Here is a 22,395-nt window from a genome sequence, read left to right as displayed (position 1 = left end):
TTCCTGGCTTTGCTAGCTGATTAGACGACTTGCCACACTGCTTTGGGGCCAGGGTGGGGGGAGGTGGTGTCCAACCAATTAGTGTTTTCTGTTGCACACTGAATCCTATTTTATATTTGTCTCTTATGCTTCTGCCTAGAAATTCCTTTGAGGATATATGAGAACAAGGTCAGGAGGGTGAAAATTAGGGAAGGGATGGGAGAATCAGAGAACTTCAGGTTGGTAGAAGTAAATGCAGGTTTCTGAACAATTTTTTTCCTATTATACTGGCTGGATTCAAGGACAGAGCTGAGAACAGATCACTTCTCCCTCCCAAACATGCTCAAAGTAGTTCATCTCTCCTTTGGACACTCAGAGCTCCCTTCTTCATAAGGGAATATATCTGAGATGACACAAAGGATTAGATGTTCATGTCAGATGCTCAGTAATCAGATCTCTTACCAAGTATAAAGCTTGACTAATAATGTCAAGGATACAGATAATCCCAAGCAGAGATAAAGCACAGAGAAGTCCAGGACCACCAACAGCTCCAAGTCCTTTCTTGGAACCTCAGGATGTACTGTGGCCCAGACCAACATACAAACCTTCTCAATGGTGTATGTTGTATCAGATCATTTACCCCGAAGAGAGCCATTTTGTTTATGAAATATACTGACTTTTTACTCAGATAGTGGCATAACATCTGTAATATTTTATAGGGAGCTATGCCCTAAAGACATTGATTCAGGTTTTTGTTACCACAAGAAGTCTTAGGCCAGATATATCCTACTGGAAGCATTCCATAGATAAGGACTCTCCTGTTAGCTAGTACCATTAGTTTATTTGCCAGAGGGTCTGACATTAACACGTTCACAAGATTTGATCTGGTCAACTTCTTTCTCTCCTGGAAGGCCATCTTACCCATCCACCCATACCCTGATCCCCCCTACCCCCTAGAAAGAGAGAGTATGAATTGCAGATCTGTTGCCTGTTTCCTTCCCCATATCAAAATGAGCAAAATTTACAGTAACCCTCATAGGAAAAATGAAAGCCAACATTCCTCTGGGTTGGGGAAAATCATTTCAAATTGTCCTTATAATTTTTATATGTCTTTTATGGAGATAATAATAACCTAGTCTTCAATGAGGAATAAGAGAGGGCATGCTCTGGGAAGTCTCAGTGTGATGGAGGTCATGGGGGACAGGGTTGGCATGGCAGATAGAATACTGGACTTGGAGTCTAGATTTAAGATTCAAAAAGGACTAGTCCAGAGTCCCATCTACCAATCTCAGGTTAGGAACTCCTGACTTATATGATCTAAAAATATTTTATAACTCTGAAACCCTGTAAACCTATAAGGTCTGTAACCCCAGGTTGCTCCCAGTATGGTGCAAGTCAGCATTTAGGCAGCAGAGGAATGTAAATAAACGTGGTGCCAGCCGTAGGCGTGCAGGGACATATGAGTGCTGTGCATTCTTTGCACGCCTGTTGTCTTCTCTTTGTGATTCCACAGTACTGATCCTCTGTTTGTGTACTGTGCCAGGAGTCCTCTCTTCTCCAGGAGGGGAACCAAGTGACAGAGAATGCTCTAGATTGCTGACTTCTAGTGCCAGGCATTTAAGAGTTGGGTTGAATTGAGTTAGTTTAGGTTAGATGGAGCTGTGGAGGCTCATTCTGGGAAACAATTGTGGTTGAATTCTTTGGAGAAAACATCCTACCCCACTCTCCTTATAGCTTAGAAGGAACCATTACAGAGAATGAACCTGGTCTACAGTCACCTTGGTGGGTTAGGTGGTGGGAGGGTGGGGAAGCTGGGATAAATGGTTCTAATTGTGTCTGGACTTTTTCCCCCAGGAACTTTTAACTTGCTGTGAAGAAGGGAAGGGGGAGCTCAAGGATGGCCTGGAGGTGATGCTCAGCGTCCCAAAGAAAGCCAATGATGCCATGCATGTCAGCATGCTGGAAGGTAGCTGTCTGTCCTCCCAGCCTGTCCAGGGGAGCCTCCTCCTTTCCTAAGACCAGGGAGCTTATTTCGTGGGAGGGAAGTGGCATGAAGCCAGGCAAGGAGCAAGGCTGGAAGAGAGGAGAGATGGCAAGTGGAGGGCATGGGTCTTCAGGGCATTGGGCCTCAGGAGGTGTGAGAGGAGCTCCACAGGGGCCAGCTCGACCAATACCTGCCTCCTGGTAGGACCAAGTTGTTTCAGGTATGTAGACAACTTGCTGCGTGTGAGGTGGTCTAGCACAGGCTATCTTCCTCACCCAAAAGGTGCCACCCAAAATGTGCTAGAGCCCTGCCCCACAGCAGTCCTGTTCATCTGCATGGCACTGGCATTATGTTGGTCACCAAAATGAGTAGAAATCCTGCATGCATGTAAATAAACAAACACACACACACGCACGTGCCCCCATGGTCTCCAGCCTTATGCCCTTCTTCTTTCTATTGCAGTAAAATATACATAACATAAAACTTGCCATTTTAACCATTTTTAAGTGTACAGCTTAATGGCATTAGGTACACTGGTGTGGGTGTGCACCGCCCTTCTGCCCCTCCTAGCAGGTGAGAAAAGTCCAGCCAGACAGACCTGAGAGGACTTTGCCCAAGTAGATATAGTCCATGGGAACCATGCTCTTGGGACCCAGAGACTTAGTAGAGTGAAACTCCAATACAGTGTTCTTACCACCGCAGAACAGACATGCAGATCAGCCAAGCCGGGGTGGGGTTGTGAGAGGAGCTCAGACTTGGCATCCCGGTCTGGCCTGGCAAACAGGTGCTGAGGGACAGGAGTGCCCTCTGCTGCAAGTCTGCAGACCTGTGGGCTGTGTTTTCTCCTCCCCACCCCCTGTCCCCACCCTCCATCTAGAAGGCTTCGTCTGGTCTCCCCACTTCCTGGGCCACCCTCAACAGAGGAGGCTGGAGTTCTCTGTGCAGTTGAGCCCTGGTGACCTTCTCCGGACTGAGCACTAGCCATCTGAACATACTCCTCTTGCCACAATTTCTCCACCCTGTTCTGTTGGCACCCATCCTTGTCCCCAGCCCTGGGTGTCCTCCCCTGCAAGCACCCTTCTCCTCCAGCCGGTCCCTGCCCTGTGTTCTGAATCCAGTTGCTCCAAGTAGGGTCTGAGGACCAGCAACAGCAACACCTGGGAGCTTGTCCGAAGGACAGATTCCTGGGTTCCACCCCACAGCTACGGAATCCCAGTTTCCCAGTCTCCCTCTGAGGCAGGGGCGGATAGGAATCTGGGTTTTGATCAGCTCTTTGGGTGATTCTTATGCATACTAAGTTTCAGAACCTCTGTTAAAATTTAAAGGGGAATAAGTGTGACTGTTCAAGGCACGTGCACTGCACTGTTTAGGAGCCATCAAAGAAAAGAGTCGTAGGAATGGAATATAAGAAATAAACAGCGACAAATAAAGTGGAGTCAAGGGCCCTCCCCCATCCTGCAGTGCTTGTCCTCAGCCCCACTCAGTGCTCTGAGTCAGTGGGGAGCTATAGGAAGAGGGGTACATGGGGTTTGCCCTGGCAGGAGGTCCCAGGCCTTGGGGAGATGCCACCAATCCTGGTTATGTGTAGGAGACCTGGTGCGGGAAGGGGGATCTGCTCGTGGTTCCCTAGAGCTGTCTTCTCAAGTTTTGAGGAGACTCAGGAATCCGCTGAGAGGGGATTCCTCTCGTTGTGGGAAGAGAGGGCTCCTAGGGGAAACCTCCCTGTGAGGGGAGTGGTGGAACGTGGCCCCCAAGTGGCGCTAGAGAAGCTCCACGGGGCGGAAACGGTGTCTTTCAGGGTTCGACGAGAACCTGGATGTGCAGGGAGAGCTGATTCTCCAGGATGCCTTCCAAGTGTGGGACCCAAAGTCACTGATCCGGAAGGGGCGGGAGCGGCACTTGTTCCTCTTTGAGATCTCCTTGGTTTTTAGCAAGGAGATCAAGGACTCTTCAGGACACACGAAATATGTTTACAAGAACAAGCTACTGGTAGGTGGGGCAGGTGGGGTCAGACAAGTTTCCCTGTTGTCCTAGAGCCCTCGGGCAGAAAGGGCTCTTGAACGCTCAGCTCATCTCTCCCCTGGCACCACACCAAAACCATCCTGGACAAATGAAAAGGCCTCCTATTTGGAAAGCTGCCCCTCTCGACTCCCCCTTCTGCATTTTAGAGCTCATCGGTCTTCTTGCTGTCTGTTTTTAGTGCCTCCCTCTTCACCCTCCCTCCCTGCCACCTGCTAATCTGGCAGGCACCTGTAGGTCCTTTCATCCCAGGTAGAAGATCGAAGTGTCCAGTCTGTTGAAGTTTGATTGACAGAAGCCCCTCCCTCGGTCCTCTCCTCTTTGTTGCCTTTCCCTTCCCACCCCAGCCCTAAGTTCCCCACTGCCCTCCCCTTCCCCGCCTCTCACAGGCATTTCCTGTCTACAGACCTCAGAGCTGGGTGTGACCGAGCACGTAGAAGGTGATCCCTGCAAATTCGCCTTGTGGTCTGGGCGCACCCCCTCCTCAGACAATAAAACAGTACTGAAGGTAAGTACTGCTCCCAGCCGGCCAACTGCGCAGCGTTGCGGGTAGCAGGTGGAGGGCAGAGGGCAGCGGCATCTTCTTCTTGAAAGCTGGGGCCTGGAGACTCCCTGGGGAGGGCAGTAGCCCACGGGTATTAAAAACCAAGTCCTATCATGGAAATAGGCCTGAAATCTCAAAGATGGGTGGTCTCCTAAGTCCTTCCCCTCCTGTACACCTAGAGGGAGCAAGGCAGGGAACAGCCAGCTGGGCTGTCTCAGCAGGGCCCACTTAAGTATGTTCTGTCCTTGTGTCCCCTTCAAGGGCAAGGACAACCGACCTTTTGACTAAGGTACCTTGATTTGTTCCACATCCATCCAATGCTTTTTCTTGAACACCTACGTAGAAGGTATTCTACCCAGGGCTGCTTGTAACTAAGTATGAGAGATGGACTCGTCCTCCAGGAACTTAGGTTCTAGAGCTCTTGTAAATCACGCTAGCTTGGCACCTGTGTTGATTGAAAGAAGTGCTGAGAAAGAGCTTTTCACGAGATGACAGCCTTAAGGAGTCATTCCAGCTCTGCAGAGCACACAAGCTTGGGATTCGGGGCTTGTGGTAACATGCATCTAACTGAGGAGGGGTCCTGCAGATGGGGCTCCCACCAGACATTTGTTTATTGGGGTGGCTGCCACCCTGGAAGAGGTGGTACAACTGTGACAAACGCTTCACATTGGTCCCTCTGAATTGTCAGCCCAGCTCTAGCTGCCATGAGACAGAATGACCTGAAAACAATTCCACAAAGACAAACTGGAGATTCACGAATGGTACAAGTGCCTTTAGTGAACATGTTTACAAGGCTAAACGCCCGGCACTGACTTTCCATCAGCGCAGACCTATGTATATAGCCATACTAGGGTTTGAATATGCTGGCGTGGATCTGTACCACGTGGTAAATAGCCACTGCCTTCAGATACCCCCTTGCTACTCCTCCCAGTGCCGCCCAGACCTCCCTAGCCTCTAGCAACTGATGTGTTCATCCCTGGCCCAGCAGGGGACTTGTACATAGGCTCCAGCCCCAGACAGATGGCAGTATGTTTTTAGAAGATTTTTATGTATTTGAGAGAGAAAGACCATAAGCAGCAGGGAGGGGCAGAGGGAGAGAGAGAAGCAGACTCTCGCTAAGTAGGGAGCCTGACACGGAGCTCGATCCCAGGACCTCGAGATCATGCCCCGAGCCAAAGGCAGACACTCAACCAACTGAGCCACCCAGGTGCCCCAGGGCCGATGTCAGTATTGGTCAGTGCCACACAGAGTATTAAATACTTTGACAATCACTCCTGTACAAGTCTGTATTGAGTATTGCGGTCTTAGCCCCATTCTAGTAGTTGAAGGAATGTGTCCTTGGGATTGAAGAGTCATGCATGTAAAATGAGAAATGAGCTCCTCAAACATTTTGTGTCCTTGAAAATAATGGGATAAGCCTGCAGGACAAGGATGGAGAACTGTTTTAGGCAGGGCAAAAGGAGATGGGGTATTTACTCTTTCTCTCTGTGGCACTCCAGGCCTCCAACATAGAAACCAAGCAGGAGTGGATCAAGAACATTCGAGAGGTGATTCAAGAAAGGATCATTCACCTGAAAGGAGCTTTAAAGGAGCCGATTCAACTCCCCAAAACACCAGCCAAACAGAGGAACAATAGTAAGAGGTAACCAGCATCTCTCCCCCGACAAGCACTGCCTCACAGGCTCCAGGAGTGGGAGTGGGGTCTCCCTCCACTCCCACAGGGGCGGTGCAGTCTGCCGTTGGCGCCCCTCTCCATGAAGTCCCGTCTAAGATGAGGAGTCTCCGTGCTCACTTCGGCAGCACATATACTAAGATGAGGAGTCTCCTCTCTCAGCATCTCACCAGTCACTGTCAGTTGCATTCAGCAGGGCTGCACTGAGCACCTCGTCTTTCACAGACACTGCTAGGTGCTCAGACAAGAGAAGGGAAAGCACACGATGAGCCCTTGGCCTCGAGAACCCTCTAGTGCTTGTATCTCACACATGGAATAGTTAGACTCGAAGGACCAATGCCACCCGTGGAGACAGTAAATGCTGTAAAAATTCATTGAGAAGGGGGTTTAGGTGAGCACTAGAGAGGAGAGTCTAGGGAAGGCTTTGAGAGGGAGGTAGGCCATGAGGGGACTGATTAGACAGTATGGAAGTTTTCTATGTGGTTAGAGCAGGGGGTTGGTGTGATGGGGTTGTCACTGCAGCTCTTCTGTCCCCCCGAGTCCTCACCTTCAGTTACCTGAGATAAGCAAGGTGATTGGGCAAAAGGGGACTGAGGTTTTGTATCTTCACCTCTCTGGTACCTTCCTCACCCCCTTTGCCCTACACTGGTGGAAGATATCCTCAGTGTCTGTGTCTCAAATCTCCATGTGACAGTCACCTACAAGGACTCTCTTAAAGGGCACTTCAAAAGAGAGCATATAAAAACATCATGTCAATACTGAAAAAAAAAAAAAAGAAAACAGAGTTCTGGGGGTGATGATCATTGGTGGTAACAGACTTGCCTTTCCTTGCCTTTCCTATTCCTGAATGGACTAAATTTCTAGTTGACCTTCTGGCGCCAGCCAGGATGCATGGACCCGAGGACCTGCGGAGTAGCAGCATTAGTACAAAGGGAGTTGATAGCCCGAAGAAGGGTGTGACTGAGGTAGGGAGAGACACCTCCACGGGCTGGAAGCCCTAAGACCTGCGTGGCCAGGAAAAGGTCACCTCTCCGTGCTGGAAGGACAAATCAGGGCTGCGTCGTGGGAGGGGGTATTTTCATTTCAGTTACCCATGGCCAGAGTCCGGGGGAGGGCCAGACTTAGTTTAGCTCTAGGACCCTGCCCTGCTTCAGGAAGCCCCTGCTTCAATAAAGAAGATAGAGAGGAAATGGTCTAGGAACTCAATGTCCAGGAGCACGCAGGAGAGGACGGACATTTAGGTGAGGTTGGCTCAAGTCTCTCTGGGAAGCAGCCCCTTTCTGAACATCTGTAGATCATGAGATGGACTTCTCTTGGAAATGCCTCCCACCATTTCTCTGTCACTGTCCTGAAATAAGAGAGTGAAACCCTGGGCAGAGTCTGCGGAGAACAGTCAGGCTGCCTGTCTTTTCATTAGCTTGACTCCCAGGAGGTGGGGACAGAGTGTGCGGAGGAGTGAATTGGCTTGGAGAGTGCCACCCGCACTCCTGGATGGGCTCCCTGCCGCCCCCAGAGCTGGCTTCATCTGCAGTGGACCAGAAGGGCCCACACTGGGCCAGAAGGGTGGGAAGCACCACGTACAGCCAATGCTCCACTGTAGGCAAATGGCGGGGAGCCGCAGCCCAGATATCTAAAACAGCACATGATCCAAGAGGCCTTTATTCTTGGTTTTGAAATGCATCACGTAATTTCGTTTTACAGCAGATCTTCCTTCCTACGAATGTGTGGCTTATATTATTAAAATAAATTGGCCTTTCCCAGCCCCGCAAGTGGTGGTGAGAAGGCCGTTGACCTCGAAGCAGTCTAGGTAGGAGAAGACCCTTTTGTGGCTAGGAGCTACTGTGTATATACACATGGGTCACATGCATGCTCACCTGCACACACGTGTCCACATACACCAGATGTGATTGTTGAGACTCTGGGAGGCGACTTTGTATATAGGGCCTTTTGCCCACACAGTGTCACCCTCAGGCAGCCCGTTCCTAACGCCATGACCTCTACTGAAGCAGCATCAGAGGTGGGACTTTCATAAGCCTCCGTGGGAAGAGCTGGCCCTCTTCGTGCTCATTTATCCAAGTCCTGGCCCACATCTCCTTCAGTTTTTCCCAACACGGACCGTTCAGCCTTCACCAGTTCCCAGGTACCTAATCGCCCTCGGCCCTGGCTATGGGTTCAGTGTGGGACTGAGAGCTAATTTTCACGCTGGAGAATCGAAGGGCCGTGTGAGTGGGACATTGGTCCAGCAGCCCAGGAAGGGCTCTCCGTGCCAGGAGCGCACTCAGGAGCTTATCTCACCGGGTGCTCAGGAACACAGCTGACTGAGGAAGCTGCTGTGCAATCTGGGGTCTTCGCGATGGTGCCTTGGCCTTCTGTGTTGATAAGAAGTCATCACAAACAGCACGAGACCCACAAGACCCACCAAAACGAAGGAAGTAATCTCTTCCTCCATACCCAGGAGTTGAGCCTCCAACATCAGCAACTTCCCAAAGATTATTGCTCCTGGAGGAAATATCTCGTGTCATTTTCTTCATCAGGAGAAACACAAGTCAAAAGGAAAAAAAATAAAAGTTCTGTTTTCTTTATAGGCCAGCTATAAACTAGCCCCTATCCTCCTTCAGCATGCAGAAAAACTATTTGAATACCTTGAACTCTGGGATTGTGGGCCATCACCCAGTCAGCTGGGTCAAAACCTCAGTTCTAAGCAGAATGGACCTCTTCCAACTGCATGTTATAGACCCATTCCCAGTAAAAAAATAAATACATCATCACCTCCTCTGTTCCATGGGCCAGAGGAGTCACGGAGGGGCCGTTTCATGCTCAGCTATCAGCATAGGGATTGTGTGCTTTTTAAGTACAAGAAGCGACATCTTTGAAAATCACAGAGGCCTGCTCCCTTTAGCGGGATAATTTTAGACAAATCCCTGCTAGAAAGTGCCGAGGCTCTGCTCTGCCAGCCCAGCTGGAAATCCTTGTGTGCTCTAAACCCACAGTGGTTCCCCCCACCCCCACCCCTGTTTTTTTTTTTCTCTTCTTCCTGCAGGGACGGAGTGGAGGATGTTGACAGCCAAGGGGATGGAAGCAGCCAGCCAGATACCATCTCCATCGCCTCCAGGACCTCTCAGAATACAGTGGACAGTGACAAGGTAGGACACTGTCCCTAGCTTCCTTCCCCTAAGACTTCTTGTTGGCTTAACCACCCCTGGAGAATTACCCCCAGAGGAACTTCTCCCACTATGGAGGCCAACCTCAGGAGCAGTTGTCTCTCTGTGCCAGCCACAGTGGGAAGAGCAGGGCTGGAGGAGGTATGTCACAGTATGGAGATGTTGTCTGAGGGGAGAGAAGACCAGGTGATCAGCCAGAACTCCCCCGTCATGGGAGTTAGCAGAAGTGACGAGGGTGTGGCAAGGGGGAAGGGTGAGAGGGTCTGGGACTCCTGTCCTCCAGAGATGCCCTGCCTGGGCTGCTTGGGCAGCTCTGCCTCCTGGGAGGCTGGATCTCAGGACCCCTGAGGCTGGGATAGTTTCCTGAGACCTTAGTGGCTGTGACTGGCTCATATTTATAATGACTGAATTGGCTCATCTGAAGTTAGACCAAGACCAATGTTATGGCAAATGGTCACAGAGATGCTGGTTGGTAGGAGCCTCCTCTCTGAAGGGGCTTCAGTGGAAACTATGCCTTCCTCTGGCCAGAGTATTGGGGCTCAGTTCCTGAGGGGCAGAGGACCAAGAGGTGGTGTGGGAAGCAGCTTGGAGGGATGTAGTAGTCTTTGCAAGAAAGCCTGGTCACTTGGTCTCTCATATTTTGGAGCAAGTAAGCAGAAAGTAGGATCTCTGAAGGAGAGTACGAGAAAAGAGAAGGTAGCAAAGAAACCCAGTGTATTTGTTCAAGTCAGGGAAAGAATTCAGCTGTCTAAATTTGCAGCAGGGATGGGATGATTTTAGTCTCCGACCCTACTTTCATTTGCTTACCTCAGGGTCATTGAGTATGAGATGATCTTTTGCTACATGTTAGTGATTTTGTGAATGAAGGATGGATTTCCAAAGACGATTTGGCCCTAGTCTATCAAGACCTGGTGTGTTGGTCTAGTCCTTCAGCCTCAGGCAATAGGCTGTGTCCTTGCTTCATTTTTTTGTTTTCTACGTTATGGGTTTTTTGAAGATGATCTGCATTCATTAGGATTTTTCCTAATTTTTTTTTTCCTTACTGGGGTAATAAATAAATAAATAAATAAATAAATAAAAGACTGTGCCCCAGACCTTCCAAGATCACGGTGCTAAGTCATGCTCTAGACTAGTATTCAAGAACATTCGAGGTAATTCTGAGGTAATTCTGTCTGATGTCCTGCCTTCAAGTTTCTAAGCCATTTTCGACTATCAGAGTGGATGGAAAATTGTTTTTTTCTATTTGTAAAAACATACAAAGAAAACTATTCCTGTACTTTCCTTTCTCCTCTGATCTGTTGTTTAGAAATGTAACCAAGAATATCCTATGAATGAGTGTTTCTTTTTAAACAGTCAGTGGGTGGGAAGCAAAATGCAATGTTTCCCATGTTCAGAGAGAGTCTCTTAGTCTCATGGTCTAGGGCTTCTGGCCCTTCCGACTGCTACTGCATCTTCCCACAGCCCTGACTTAGAGACCCCTGTGCTGGAGCCATATGTCTTGTCTTGGGCTCCAGCCATTCCTTGTCTTCTGGCAAGGTAAGTGAGGCTAGATGAGAACACTTCCGATGGCAGGCATGTCACGATTTGTGAAGAATCCTGGTTACTTACGTATTATTCTACAAATAAGGAAACCGAGGCCCAGAGACTGAGTGACCCACCCAGGGAAAATGCTAGTTCTTGGAAAAGCACGAACTAGAACCCAGATCATTCTGCTTCACTGTCATGCTTTTCTCTCACTCCAAAGGTCAAGGCGTTGTGCCCCCAACGCTAAGATGGACTCAGCTGGTCAGTCTTTCACAAAAACATGAGTCATATATTCTTGAAAAAGCACCCACCATGTGCCGAGCTCTGTGCTGGGTACTGTAGAGAGATGTGGGCTGTTTGTTGAATGTGAATCCTTATTTGTGTAATTCTCGTTCGATGTATGTCTCTCCAGCCAGGCCGTTAAGACTTGATGAGGGCAGGGTTGTCTGTCTGCTTCACTGCTGTCCCTGGCCTGCAGCACACACACAGAGGCTCAGGAAAGCCTTGTGGGATGAATGAACAGAGGGAACACAGTCCCTGATCTCAGGAAGTTCCAGAATCAGGAAGTAGCTAAAACAGCTGGTCTGAAAGCAGCCAGATATATACAAACGTTGTATTTTTAAATATGTTCAAGAACCCTAGCAGTTTCCTTACCTCCAAGCAGAAAGCTTTAGTCAGCTGGAGAATCTGGCTTGTTGGGACCAGGAGCCCCCAACTCCCTTCTCAGACCCTGGAAAACATAGGCAGTAGGGTCTGGAGATGATGAGACGATTCCGTGTTCTATAGAGGAAACCTGAAAAATCCACCTAGAAGTAGTCACACTTGCAGGATAAAATAGAGGGCCTGTCTGTGGCCATGCACTATAATTTAGAATATGCTTACTTTTCTGACACAGAACAGTGGTAACAGGACAGCCATGTGTCCTTCCCCTACGTTCCCCTTTATCGGGGCAAACCAGGAAGTGGTATCTTCGAGTTCAGAGGTGTTCTCGACAGTGTTACATTTTCCGCTAACTGTACCAGAAGACCAAGAGACTGTTCTCTGTTGGTTTCCAAGTGGTCAGGTGAACAGACTGTGAAGATCAGCAGGGTAACAAAAATGGTCTGGTTCAGGGAAACCAAGCCATATTCAAGAGAAGGGCAAACAGGGGCAGCTGTGGGGGTGGGGGTGGGGGTGGGGTAATAGGGCAGAATCCCTTGGCAGGGATCAGGATCATCCTAACAATGGGTTTCTAGAAAAGACCCCAGTCTTCCTCTTCTAATCCAGAGGAACTAGAACAGTGGCACTGCTGTGCTGGCAGATGGGGAAAATGTCACCATATAAGAGCCACGGCAGACCCACTTGAGGAGTTGCAGGGCCCTAGGGCACCTCTCCAATCACTTTGTGTGTATTTCGTGTGCTGTGGTGGGTGGAAGGAATTTGGGCACACCCAGGTTCAAACCCAGCTCTGGCGGTTACCCTCTGTGTCCTGTTGTGTGAGTTACTGCACCTTAATTTCCCTGTCTGCAAGACAAACACGTTTGCTTGGCACCTGTTAGACATGCAGTAAGGGCTAATTTCCCACCATTAGCAGAGGGAAAAACCAAAGCTCAGATGCTCTGAATAAGAGAACACAATTACTTAATGAGCTGTGAGGATCTGCTTCTTGGGTAGAGTTCTGCCCTCTTCCTTCATTAGCTAGCTGTCAGCATTCTTCTCTGCACTACACCGAGGGAGGTAGACTCAACTCAGCTATCTATAAACAGAGCCACTCCACTCCTCTTTCCACTTGCTGGCCCTTGGTGTCTAAAGCCTAGATATTCGTTGTGAGCATTGGCTCACGGGTCATTTTACTAGTTAAATATTGTCAGATATTCATTGTAATCCTCAAGCTGTACCATCTTGGGCCAAGGGCAACCCCTGGGCTGGAAATATTTGAAGATGGTTGTCTTGTCTTCTCTCCTAATCTCCTGTCCAGAAGTCTTCAGTTTCTCCAGCTGTTCCTTGTATTAATGTATTTTCATGCCCTCCCGTATCCTGGCTGCCTTCCTCTGGGTTTCCTTCAGTGTGGAATGATCTATTAAGTGGGGCCTCCAGAACCATACCTAAGCCTGCAGGTTGTGATCTAACTAGTACGAGTACCGCTTCTTGTGCCAGGGCTGCTGCGCCTAGCTTCCTCCCTGCCATGGTACCTGTGTGCTAGTGGTATTCTCCATGCCTGCTTTCAGGTGGCACAGCTGATTTTAATAACCTGAGTGTTGGGATACTTTGTATTGATTGGATTTTCTCCTGTTTAGTTCCATCCCGGCATTCCAGCATATCAGCCACATCTCCCAGCTTTATCAGATAAACATATCTTCTGTGGCTTCATACCAGTTCTTGCTAGAAAGACAAGATTGCGGACAGAAACCAATGCCCAGCCCCTTTTCTCGAGAGCAGAGGATCTGGGGGTGGCTTCCTTGCCTTGTGAGTCTGTCTATGATGAGGAATCCGTCTAAAATTCCTAGTTCTGGGCTGCCTGGGTGGCTCAGTCGTTAGCATAGGCCTTCGACACACGTCATGATACCAGGACCCTGGGATCAAGCCCCACATCGGGCTCCCTGCTGGGCTGGAGGTCTGCTTCTTCCCTCTCTCACTCCCCCTGCTTGTGTTCCTTCTCTCACTGTGTCTCTGACAAATAATAAAACCTTTAAAAAAAATTTTTTTTTTAATTCCTAGTTCTTCATTAAATGCTGACAAAACCAGCATGGGCGCTTCAGGAACTAGCATTAATCACTTTTTCCCAAGTTGCTTTGGTTTAACCCTCAGCGGTTCTGCATGGTTGAGCTCTTCCTTGTACCTGTCGAATGCAAAAGTCTTATTGCTGTGAAAGCAAAGGGGTGTGCTTGCTTTATTCGATTGGGCTCTGAGACCCTTTCTCTTCTGCCCAAAATTATGCTCCTGCTCCCCTGGGCACTGTAGAGAGTTTTGCCTGTTTGTGTATTATGAAGCGATGCGACTTTGTAACCATACTTCAAAGAGATACAGAGTTATAGAATTCTAGGGAAATGAGCCTGAGTAATGAGGCGGCAGTGAGAAAATCTTGTTTAACATGATGGATGTCTGCCACATAATTTCCAGCTAATAGTCCAGAAGCAGCCACCTGCATCGTGCTGGTCCCTGTGCATTTGTTTACTGTTTAGGGTAGGCATGCTGGGAGTGCCCCATAAATGCTTATTGAATTGAACACTACAATCCTAGCAGAGGTACTCTCCATCAAAACATCACTATGAATTTCTAGACATGTCCAGGCTGGAGACTAGGAAGTTGAAGTGAAATTGAGTTGCAGATACTATTCTCCATAAAAATTCTAAGGGCAAAAAATATCTCTTGAGTATCCCGGGGCGGACTGTGTTTTAAGCAAAGAATTTCTATAACAAGCTAATGTGATCTAAGATACGAGGTGGCCTGATACTGGCAATGTGCTGAAGGGGGACAGGGAACTGTGTGAAGAAGCCTGGAGATTTCGGGATCAAGTTTAATAGTTTTTAAACCGTACAGTCAAATCACTTTAATGGGTCCTAGCCAAAATGTCATCTCGCTGATTGGTAGGGAAGGCTCAGCTTAGAAACAGTGAGGGCCCAGCTAAGAGGAGAGTCAGAGGATACCTACAGAGGATAGCTATAAGAAGTGATGGAGCAGCCCAGCTGCGGGAGCCTTCTGAGAATAGACTTCCCTAGAGCCTCATCTCATTTATCAGAATTTGGTAATCCTGACACCTGCACCTTGAGAGCACTTAGCAAGCTACTGGGTATAAGGCTGTAGTCAGAGAAGGTTCTGCCCAGCCCCTGCCGTCATGCAATGACTCTGCAGGAAGGAGTGTCTGGAGCATAGGAGATGTGTGATGGGTCCCCCATGTGGGTTCCCACCAGCCACTCCCATGCAAGAAAGTGGACAACAGGCTTCCTAGAGTGTTAAGGGCCCACAGATCACTGGGTTTTGCCCCTGAAGAGATAACAAGACATCTGGAAATGTGGTGACTCAGCAGTGTCAGGACTAACGAACATGCTTTCAGTTCACACAAGGTAGTATTTTTTGACAAAATCTTAGAAACCATCAAGATGGTACCCCCTCCTCCCCCCGAGGCTGAGTCTCCAGAACATGACTGGGACAGCTTGTTAGTTGAGACAGCTGTGTCACTGGAGCAGATGAACCCCCGCAGGAGATCCAGCCCATTAAAGGCTCTCTACCAGAAGCGAAAGAAGATGTGATAGGGCGATCCCTCGGCACTTCTATTACCCTGCCCTTTGTCTCGGTGGGACCCGAGGGCCCTAAAATATTTCTTTATAGGGAGAGATTCATGTTACATCCTATCTAGTAACAAAACACTTTCTAGCCCCTGAATAAACAAGAGGAGTATATCATTGTCCTTCAGTTACCAGGGCTGGGAGAGGATGCATCAGAAACCTAAACTTGACTTTATCAGCTGAGTGGTCCTGAGACTCAGACACGGCCCATCTCGACAGCAGACCATGGGTCAGAATTGCCATATGCATCCTAGGTAGAGGCACCCTGATTCGGCTCAAGGACTCGCTAGTCACTCTAAAGTGGGAAAAATGCCATCTCCACTTTCAGATTTTCAGTGCAAACGGTGGTTTTCTCCACAGTGTTCTGAATAACCTAAGCCCAGGACTAGGTTGGAAAATAGCTTTTGTTCTTAGTCCAGTACCTGTGGTGGGGGAGTGGGGACCGGCGCAGCGGGGGCCGGGGGGGGGGGGCGGCGAACAGGCAGTGGTGGACAAGGCCCAGCAGGGGACCTCCTGCTTCCCCAGAAACACTGTTTAGTCCTCTCCTAAGCAGCATTCAACACAGTAACAATGTGCTGGCTTTTCAGAACAAACCATAAAATATGAGGAGTTGAGGTCGCAGATTTTCCTCTAAATGAGAAGTTCCTCAAATAAATGATGACTTCCAGCTGTTGCACCTGACCAACCGGTCCTGGAAAACTCAACCTGGGCTCACGGGGCAAAATCATGATGGCGCTATTTTACTTACTATTTTGATTGCTGGCCCATAGCTTAAAAAGCTGCCTGGAGGGGTGCCTGGGTGGCTCAGTGGGTTGAGCCTCTGCCTTCAGCTCAGGTCATGAGCTCAGGGTCCTGGGATCAAGCCCCACATGGGGCTCTCTGCTCAGCAGGGAGCCTATTCCCCCTCTCTCTCTCTCTCTGCCTCTCTGCCTACTTGTGATCTCTCTCTCTCTCTCAAATAAATAAAATCTTTAAAAAAAAAAAAGCTGCCTGGAGAGACCCACTTTTAAAGTTGCCAATCATCTGGAAAAGCAAGTACGTTTCATAAGCAACAGCAGCCCACGAGTCACTCACTAGGCACGGGCAGATTTCAGGGAGAAGAGCCCAGAAGTGCCCTGAGGATGCTTAGAGCTCGGCAGCCACAGGGCATCTCCTCAGTTCTAGAGGCGGTGAGGCCCAGAGATCCATCACAGAAATAGGGGAACTGCAGAAGGTGATTTGCCAGATCTAGATCAGATCTGTGTGTGGTAGCAGCTGGGGCAGCCACAGGCCCGATCTGAATAGGGGTGAGTTTGGACCTCGGAGACATAGACGCTCAGGAAAGAAAGGAATTTTAGAGATCATCTATCCCTCTGCCATCATGGACATGTTTAAAAGAAAAAAAGTGACTCGCTCAGAGTCACAAAACCGGTTAGTTAATGGCAGACCTAGGACTGAACCCCAACTTAATCTCCTGCCTGTTAAATTGGATTAAATACATAATACTTTTGTGGTGACCCTGATCATTTAACTTTCAGAACCTTGTAAGCAAAAACAACTATTGTTACCTGCTTCTCTGACAGCCTCTACACCCCCTGCCCTGGCCCGAGCCAATCTGTGATGACCCTAGGGAATTGCACGATGGTTCCAGAGCCCAGCCGAGCACCTCTGGGGCTGGCATGGGGCAGAGCAGGGAAAATAATCTTCTTTCCAAAGGGAAAGATAACTTCTTTCCTCTAAGTACCAGGGCCTATCACAGACTCTTTGATACCAAGAACTTGTGACTCACAGAGTGGCCTTGGTGGGAGAGGGATCCTGCCCTAGACAGAGTCTTCAGGCCTCTCAAGGCAACTTCTTGGTTGGGCTCTGGGAGCTTGGCAGTGAGCACTGAATTGTGACAAGGCTGATCCCTGCCTCCCAGCTGCCTGGGAGCAGTGAGTCCAGCCGCCGCCCGGCATAAAATGAACTCTGTTTTTAAAAAAACCTTGGTGGAAGGAGAAAGCAAATTTGAGAGGAAGCCAAGATGTTAAAGTGGATTAGCTGGCGACAGTCCAAGGCAAACAAGACCCAAGTGAGTATGCCTCCCGTGGACACCTCCTGGTCAGGAGGAGGGGCGTGAGTGGGTAGATGGCCCAGGTTGGGGGGCCGAGATCAGAGAGAGAAAAGTGACAGCTCTCAGAGCAAGGATTTACTGGAGCGTTCTGCACAGACCTCTTGGCATACCACTTGCCTTTTTGTTCTTCTGTGTCAGTTAAAAGACTCTTTTAGTACAGAACAAAATGTCTGTGAATGCCTTATTAAAGCTAATGGTAAGGGTGCCTGGGTGGCTCAGTTTAAGCGTCTGCCTTCGCCTCAGGTCGTGATCTCAGGGTCCCGGGATTGAGCCGCACATGGGGCTCCCTGCTCAAGCGGGGGAGCCTGTTTCTTCCTCTCCTTCCGCCCCTCCCCTACCACATGTGTGCGCTCTCTCTCTCTTGCTCTGCTCTCTCTCTCAAATAAATAAATAAAATCTTTTAAAAAATAAATAAAGCTAATGGTAGGGGACATGGGCTATGAGAAATATTGCTCTTAGCAAGCGGAGGTCGTGGATGACTAGCAGTGACACCAGAGTACGGTGTCTGGTGATGAGCCCTCCCGGCGAGTAAGAAAATTAACTCTTTCAGAAAAGTCAAGCAGAAATGTTGCTGGAAATACGTATTTGGAGCCACAGCCGTGAATGTAGAATGGGTGGAGCTGAGGAAGGGGGCTTCGAAGTGGTGGTTGTGCTTTTAGCTGGAGCTACCCAGAGCTGTGAAAACATGCCGTAGGTTCTCTGAGGCCACAGCGTGGGATTCTTGGGAAAAGCCAGTTGGGTAGGAAATGGGTAACTGTTACCCTGTTTCTTGGTCTTGAGTTTAGATCAGAAATGGTTGCTTGGGGTTTAGCTGCCTGTCAGCTGAGTGTTGCTTCCTCATGGCTGATGGCTGCCGCCCACCTGTGTGCCACAACCAGTGCCGTGTAGTAGACAGAATGGGCGCATGTGCGTCTCAGGGTCTGTGGCACTGGAGTGAGGTGAGGGATCCTTACTGCCAAAAAGCAGGGCCTTGTCAAGAGAAGCCCGTGTGAGCGTCCCCCATAGTGGCCCTCTCTAAGGAGCCACAGTGCGGATGGGACTTCGGCTCCAGGCCTGTCCCTGGGGTGGTAAGCAGGAGATGCCTTCTGAGGGCCAGTGGCCCATTTCTGCCCTGATCGGCCTTCCTAATGAGAGAAAACTGCCAGAAGAAGATGCAGAACTATGCACAGGAGACCTGTGAGAGGTATCCTTTCCCTCATTTCAGGCAGACCCTCAGCCCTACCTGTCTGTCTGTCCATTCTTCCCCCCAATGTGGCCCTGACCGTGCTGTGTATCAGGGCTGGGGGGCAGTGTTCAACCTCCCCAGATGTAAGGGCTGCAAGTTGAGTCTTCCCAGTTCAGAATGTTCATCTCCTGTCCTTTTTTTAATGCTCTCCTTGGCTCTGTTTGAACTTGGTAATTGCAGGGAGATACACACACTGACTCCAAGCTCGGGAGAGCTGTTCCTCTAATCTGCGTGGCCCCTAGTGATGCTGGCCGTGGAATGCTTAGTGAGTGCTCCCTAAACACTGCTCTCAGTCTGTACCAGTGGCAAGGGCTTATATTGTCTCTGAACCTGATGATGTACTGGAAGGAAAAAAAGCCTCTAGCTTTCACTATGTCTGTCTCCTGTCTCCTGCTAGCTCCTCTTTGAGATGCGGGAACGGGGTTTAAAAAGTTTCATTTGCTGTTTGCTGTCACTGACTTACATACATGTGAAGACATGATTTAGTGAGCACCAGAGGAGATGAAAAATGCATCATCTTTTCTTTTCCTCAGGGTTTTGATGGATGCCACCATTTTAATCTCACAAATTCATCAGCCATTTAGTAAGCTCACCTATATGGCAGGCACTGTTCTAGACACACAGGAAATGGCAGTGACCAAAACAAACATCCTTGCTTTCTTCCTTTGACCTCTTTCTTGTTGATGCGAGCCTGAATATGCTCAACTTTAAGGCATTTGGAATTCAACTGGAACTAACTTTTGTCTTTGTGACTGATACCATTGCGGCTTTTATCTAGAAAGAGCTCAGCATTTCTTTTAAAAAGATAATTTGGGAACACCTGAAGGTAGTCCTACAATTTTTAATTCCCTGATTCATAACCATTTCAAATTAGAATCCCAGATTTCTCTCTCTCTCTCTCTCTCTCTCTCTCTTTCTCTCACACACATACATACACACACACACACACGCGCGCGCGCGCACACTGTCTTTGGGCTCTGATTGCAGTCAGTACTTTCTGATTAGAGAAAGTCTATGTTCATGGCAGGTGGACAGACATTCTAGACAAAGAGAAAAGAGTAGGAAATACTCAGCATAACCCCCAAATGCTTCTAAATTTCATCTCTCTCATAAAACAGGAATATCAGAAGGAGGGGGTTTTTTCTTAAAAAAAGAAGAAGAAAATAATTCTTATTTTTAAAAAGAGGATGTGAAGGGATGAGGAGTGGAGGAAAATGGTTTGTTTAAGGGAGGTGCTTTGAATTATGGAAACTGAAAGCTGTAATGCAGAGTCTGGCTCTCCTCCCCTCCCCCACTGCACCCACAGTCCCCCAAAACAAGAGCAGTCACAATTTTTATACCTTTTCCACACAGGATATTAAGAACCTTTATTGCATTCATGAAAAAATTTTTGAAAAATCCCCAAAGAGAAAGATTTCTAGAATATGTTCTCTAGCATTTAAACTCAAGACAGTGCTTCTAACAGAGGAGCGTGAAGTCCAAACCACTCGGTTGGTTGTTATTTAAAGAGGAAACTAGTTGGCACAACCACCAACACATGACCAAGTGAAAAAGATCTGTGAGCCAAGAAGAATGCAATTAGAGGTAAAGTAGAAAATTATTTCAAATATATTTGGAAATTATTTCAAATGATTTCATTCTTTTATTCGGTGGAATTTTATTGAGTTGTCTGCTGAGGGCAAGATACCTTGGAGATTCAGAATATATAAGAACAATGTCTGTACTTGCACACCACATGTGTCTTATATGTGATGCCAAACATGGCGGCTGTGGACACATTTCATGTACTTATGAAAGGGGACAGTTGTACTTAAGCACCTCCTTTATGTCAGCTGCTTTGCTAGGCACCCCAGAAATTTAAAAAAAAAAAGGTGTCACATGAGAGACATACTGACCACACTCTGCTAGGTTTTATAACAGAAACATACCCACATTGTGCAACAGATTCAGCCTGGCAAATTGGATGGCTTCTACACCAAAAGTGAGATTGGAGCTTGGCCTTAAATTTCATCTTCCTTTCTGTTTCTCTTCCTTTGTATCAGTTTTGATCCCAAAATAGTTATTCTAATCATGGACAGTGTATAAAGGAGAAGTCCTATGGATATATCTGTATCAAGAGAACTATTTTGTTTGGATGTAGAATTTGACTTTTTTTTTTTTTAATGGGCTATTTGCTCTGATGGGAACTGTTCAGAAAAATCATTAGACTCTTTACCAAAATCTTCTTATACTTCCTCATAATAATTTAATTAAACCTGTATTTCCTTAAGCATATACATTCAAGATTCTTAACCTGACATGAACTTCCAAAGTAGGAATACATGCATGTGTTTCAAAATGTAGGCATTCTTCCTGAGAGAGTCTTCAAAAACATGAAGGCTCTTATTTATTTATATTCTTAAAAATATTTAAACAGGTAGCAGCGTACACTAAGTACTGTTTTATACTTTTTCGACGTAACAAATTTGGGTGATCATACAGTGGTCATGTAGCGCTGCTTCATTCCTTTTAATGGCTACATGGTATTCCACTACCATAATTTATTTAATTCATTCTCTGTTGATGGGTATATGGGATGTTTCCAACCTTTTGCTACTACAAACAAGGCTATAATTAGTAACTTTGTACAGATATAGTTTCTCACACTTGTGAATCATGAGTATATTAACAGGGTAACTTCCTAGATGTACAACTATCCCTTTTACATTTTTTTTAAAGCTTTATTTATTTATTTGACAGAGCAAGAGAGATCACAAGTAGGCAGAGAGGCAGGCAGAGAGAGAGAGGGGGAAGCAGGCTCCCTGCTGAGCAGAGAGCCCGACGCGGGGCTCGATCCCAGGACCCCGAGATCATGATCCGAGCTGAAGGCAGAGGTTTAACCCACTGAGCCACCCAGGCGCCCCTCCCTTTTAAATTTTGATAGACATTGTCACATTACCTGTGTGGATGTTGTCCCAGCCTGTACTCTCTGAGGTTGGGTGTAAGAGGGCCGGTTTCCCCACAGTCTTGCAACCTAGTGTAGCATCGATATTTTTATCTTCTCCAATCTGATAACAGGTACTCTAAAAATCGTCCTTATTCATTAGTGCTCCAGTATGTTTTATTTAACTGATAATATTGCCACTATGTTATTTTCTTTTATTTTTATTGAAAGGTACTTTTTTTTATTAATGCACTTAAAAACCTAAACAGTATTTAACCTACACCTTTACCCAAGTACGACCTGTGGGTTTGTCTGATTAATGTTAGTTATGCTTTTGTCTCTATGCATAGAGTACATTCCTAATTATAAACCTCTGGTATACATTAAACTTTTTAGATTTTTTACAAGGTAAAATATGTATGCTGAAAATGCCTACAAACTCCTAGACAATTGAATGGGTAATTATAAAGCAAATATGCAGGAAATAACCATGCAAGTCATGGAGGCAGGACTTGCTGGCTTTCCAGGAGCCCCCATGTGCCCCTCCCTGGTCACAACCCTGTTCTTCTCCCCAGAGGTAATCATTCTCTTAGCATTCATAATAATACTGGCCTTGCTTTCCTTTATATTTTTACCTTCTTTGTATATGTCCCCAGGCAGCGTAGTTTCAGCATAGCTCTTCTTCAGTTTTATATGACTGGAATTATACTGTATGTTTGCGCACGTGTGTGTGTGTGTTCTCTTGTTCAACACTGATTTTTATGGAATTCAGCCACACTGATGTGTATAGATCATTAAATTTCATTGTTGTTTAGTATTCTATTGTATGACTATGTCACAGTTTATCCATTCTCTACACGGGATGTTTGGGGCTATTGGAGCAATACTGCTGTAAATAATTTTGTGTATGTATCCTTGTGCACATGTGCTAAGGTTTCTCTAGAGTATAAAGCAAGGAGTGGAATTTGTAGGTGAACAAAAAAAGGGATTGCCAAGTAAGAGGGTAT

The 22,395-nt window shown here is 47.5% G+C and overlaps 1 protein-coding gene across 1 annotated transcript in view; it reads left to right on the top strand.

Annotated features, from left to right (window-relative positions):
* The window catches only part of LOC308345505 (kalirin-like), a gene marked incomplete at its 3' end in the record, with an annotated part of 186,222 nt that overhangs the window by 153,465 nt on the left and 10,362 nt on the right, over nt 1-22,395 (top strand). Inside the window, exons 21-25 of the mRNA XM_080807708.1 lie at nt 1,834-1,945; nt 3,762-3,952; nt 4,389-4,490; nt 6,026-6,168; nt 9,239-9,341. Coding sequence (XP_080663834.1) covers nt 1,834-1,945; nt 3,762-3,952; nt 4,389-4,490; nt 6,026-6,168; nt 9,239-9,341 — 651 coding nt within the window. The remainder of the gene's footprint in view (nt 1-1,833; nt 1,946-3,761; nt 3,953-4,388; nt 4,491-6,025; nt 6,169-9,238; nt 9,342-22,395) is intronic.

Source organism: Martes martes (genome assembly GCF_963455335.1).
Source record: "Martes martes genome assembly, chromosome: 1".
NCBI classification, from domain to species: Eukaryota; Metazoa; Chordata; class Mammalia; order Carnivora; family Mustelidae; genus Martes; species Martes martes.
This window is presented reverse-complemented; position numbering and strand designations above follow the sequence as displayed.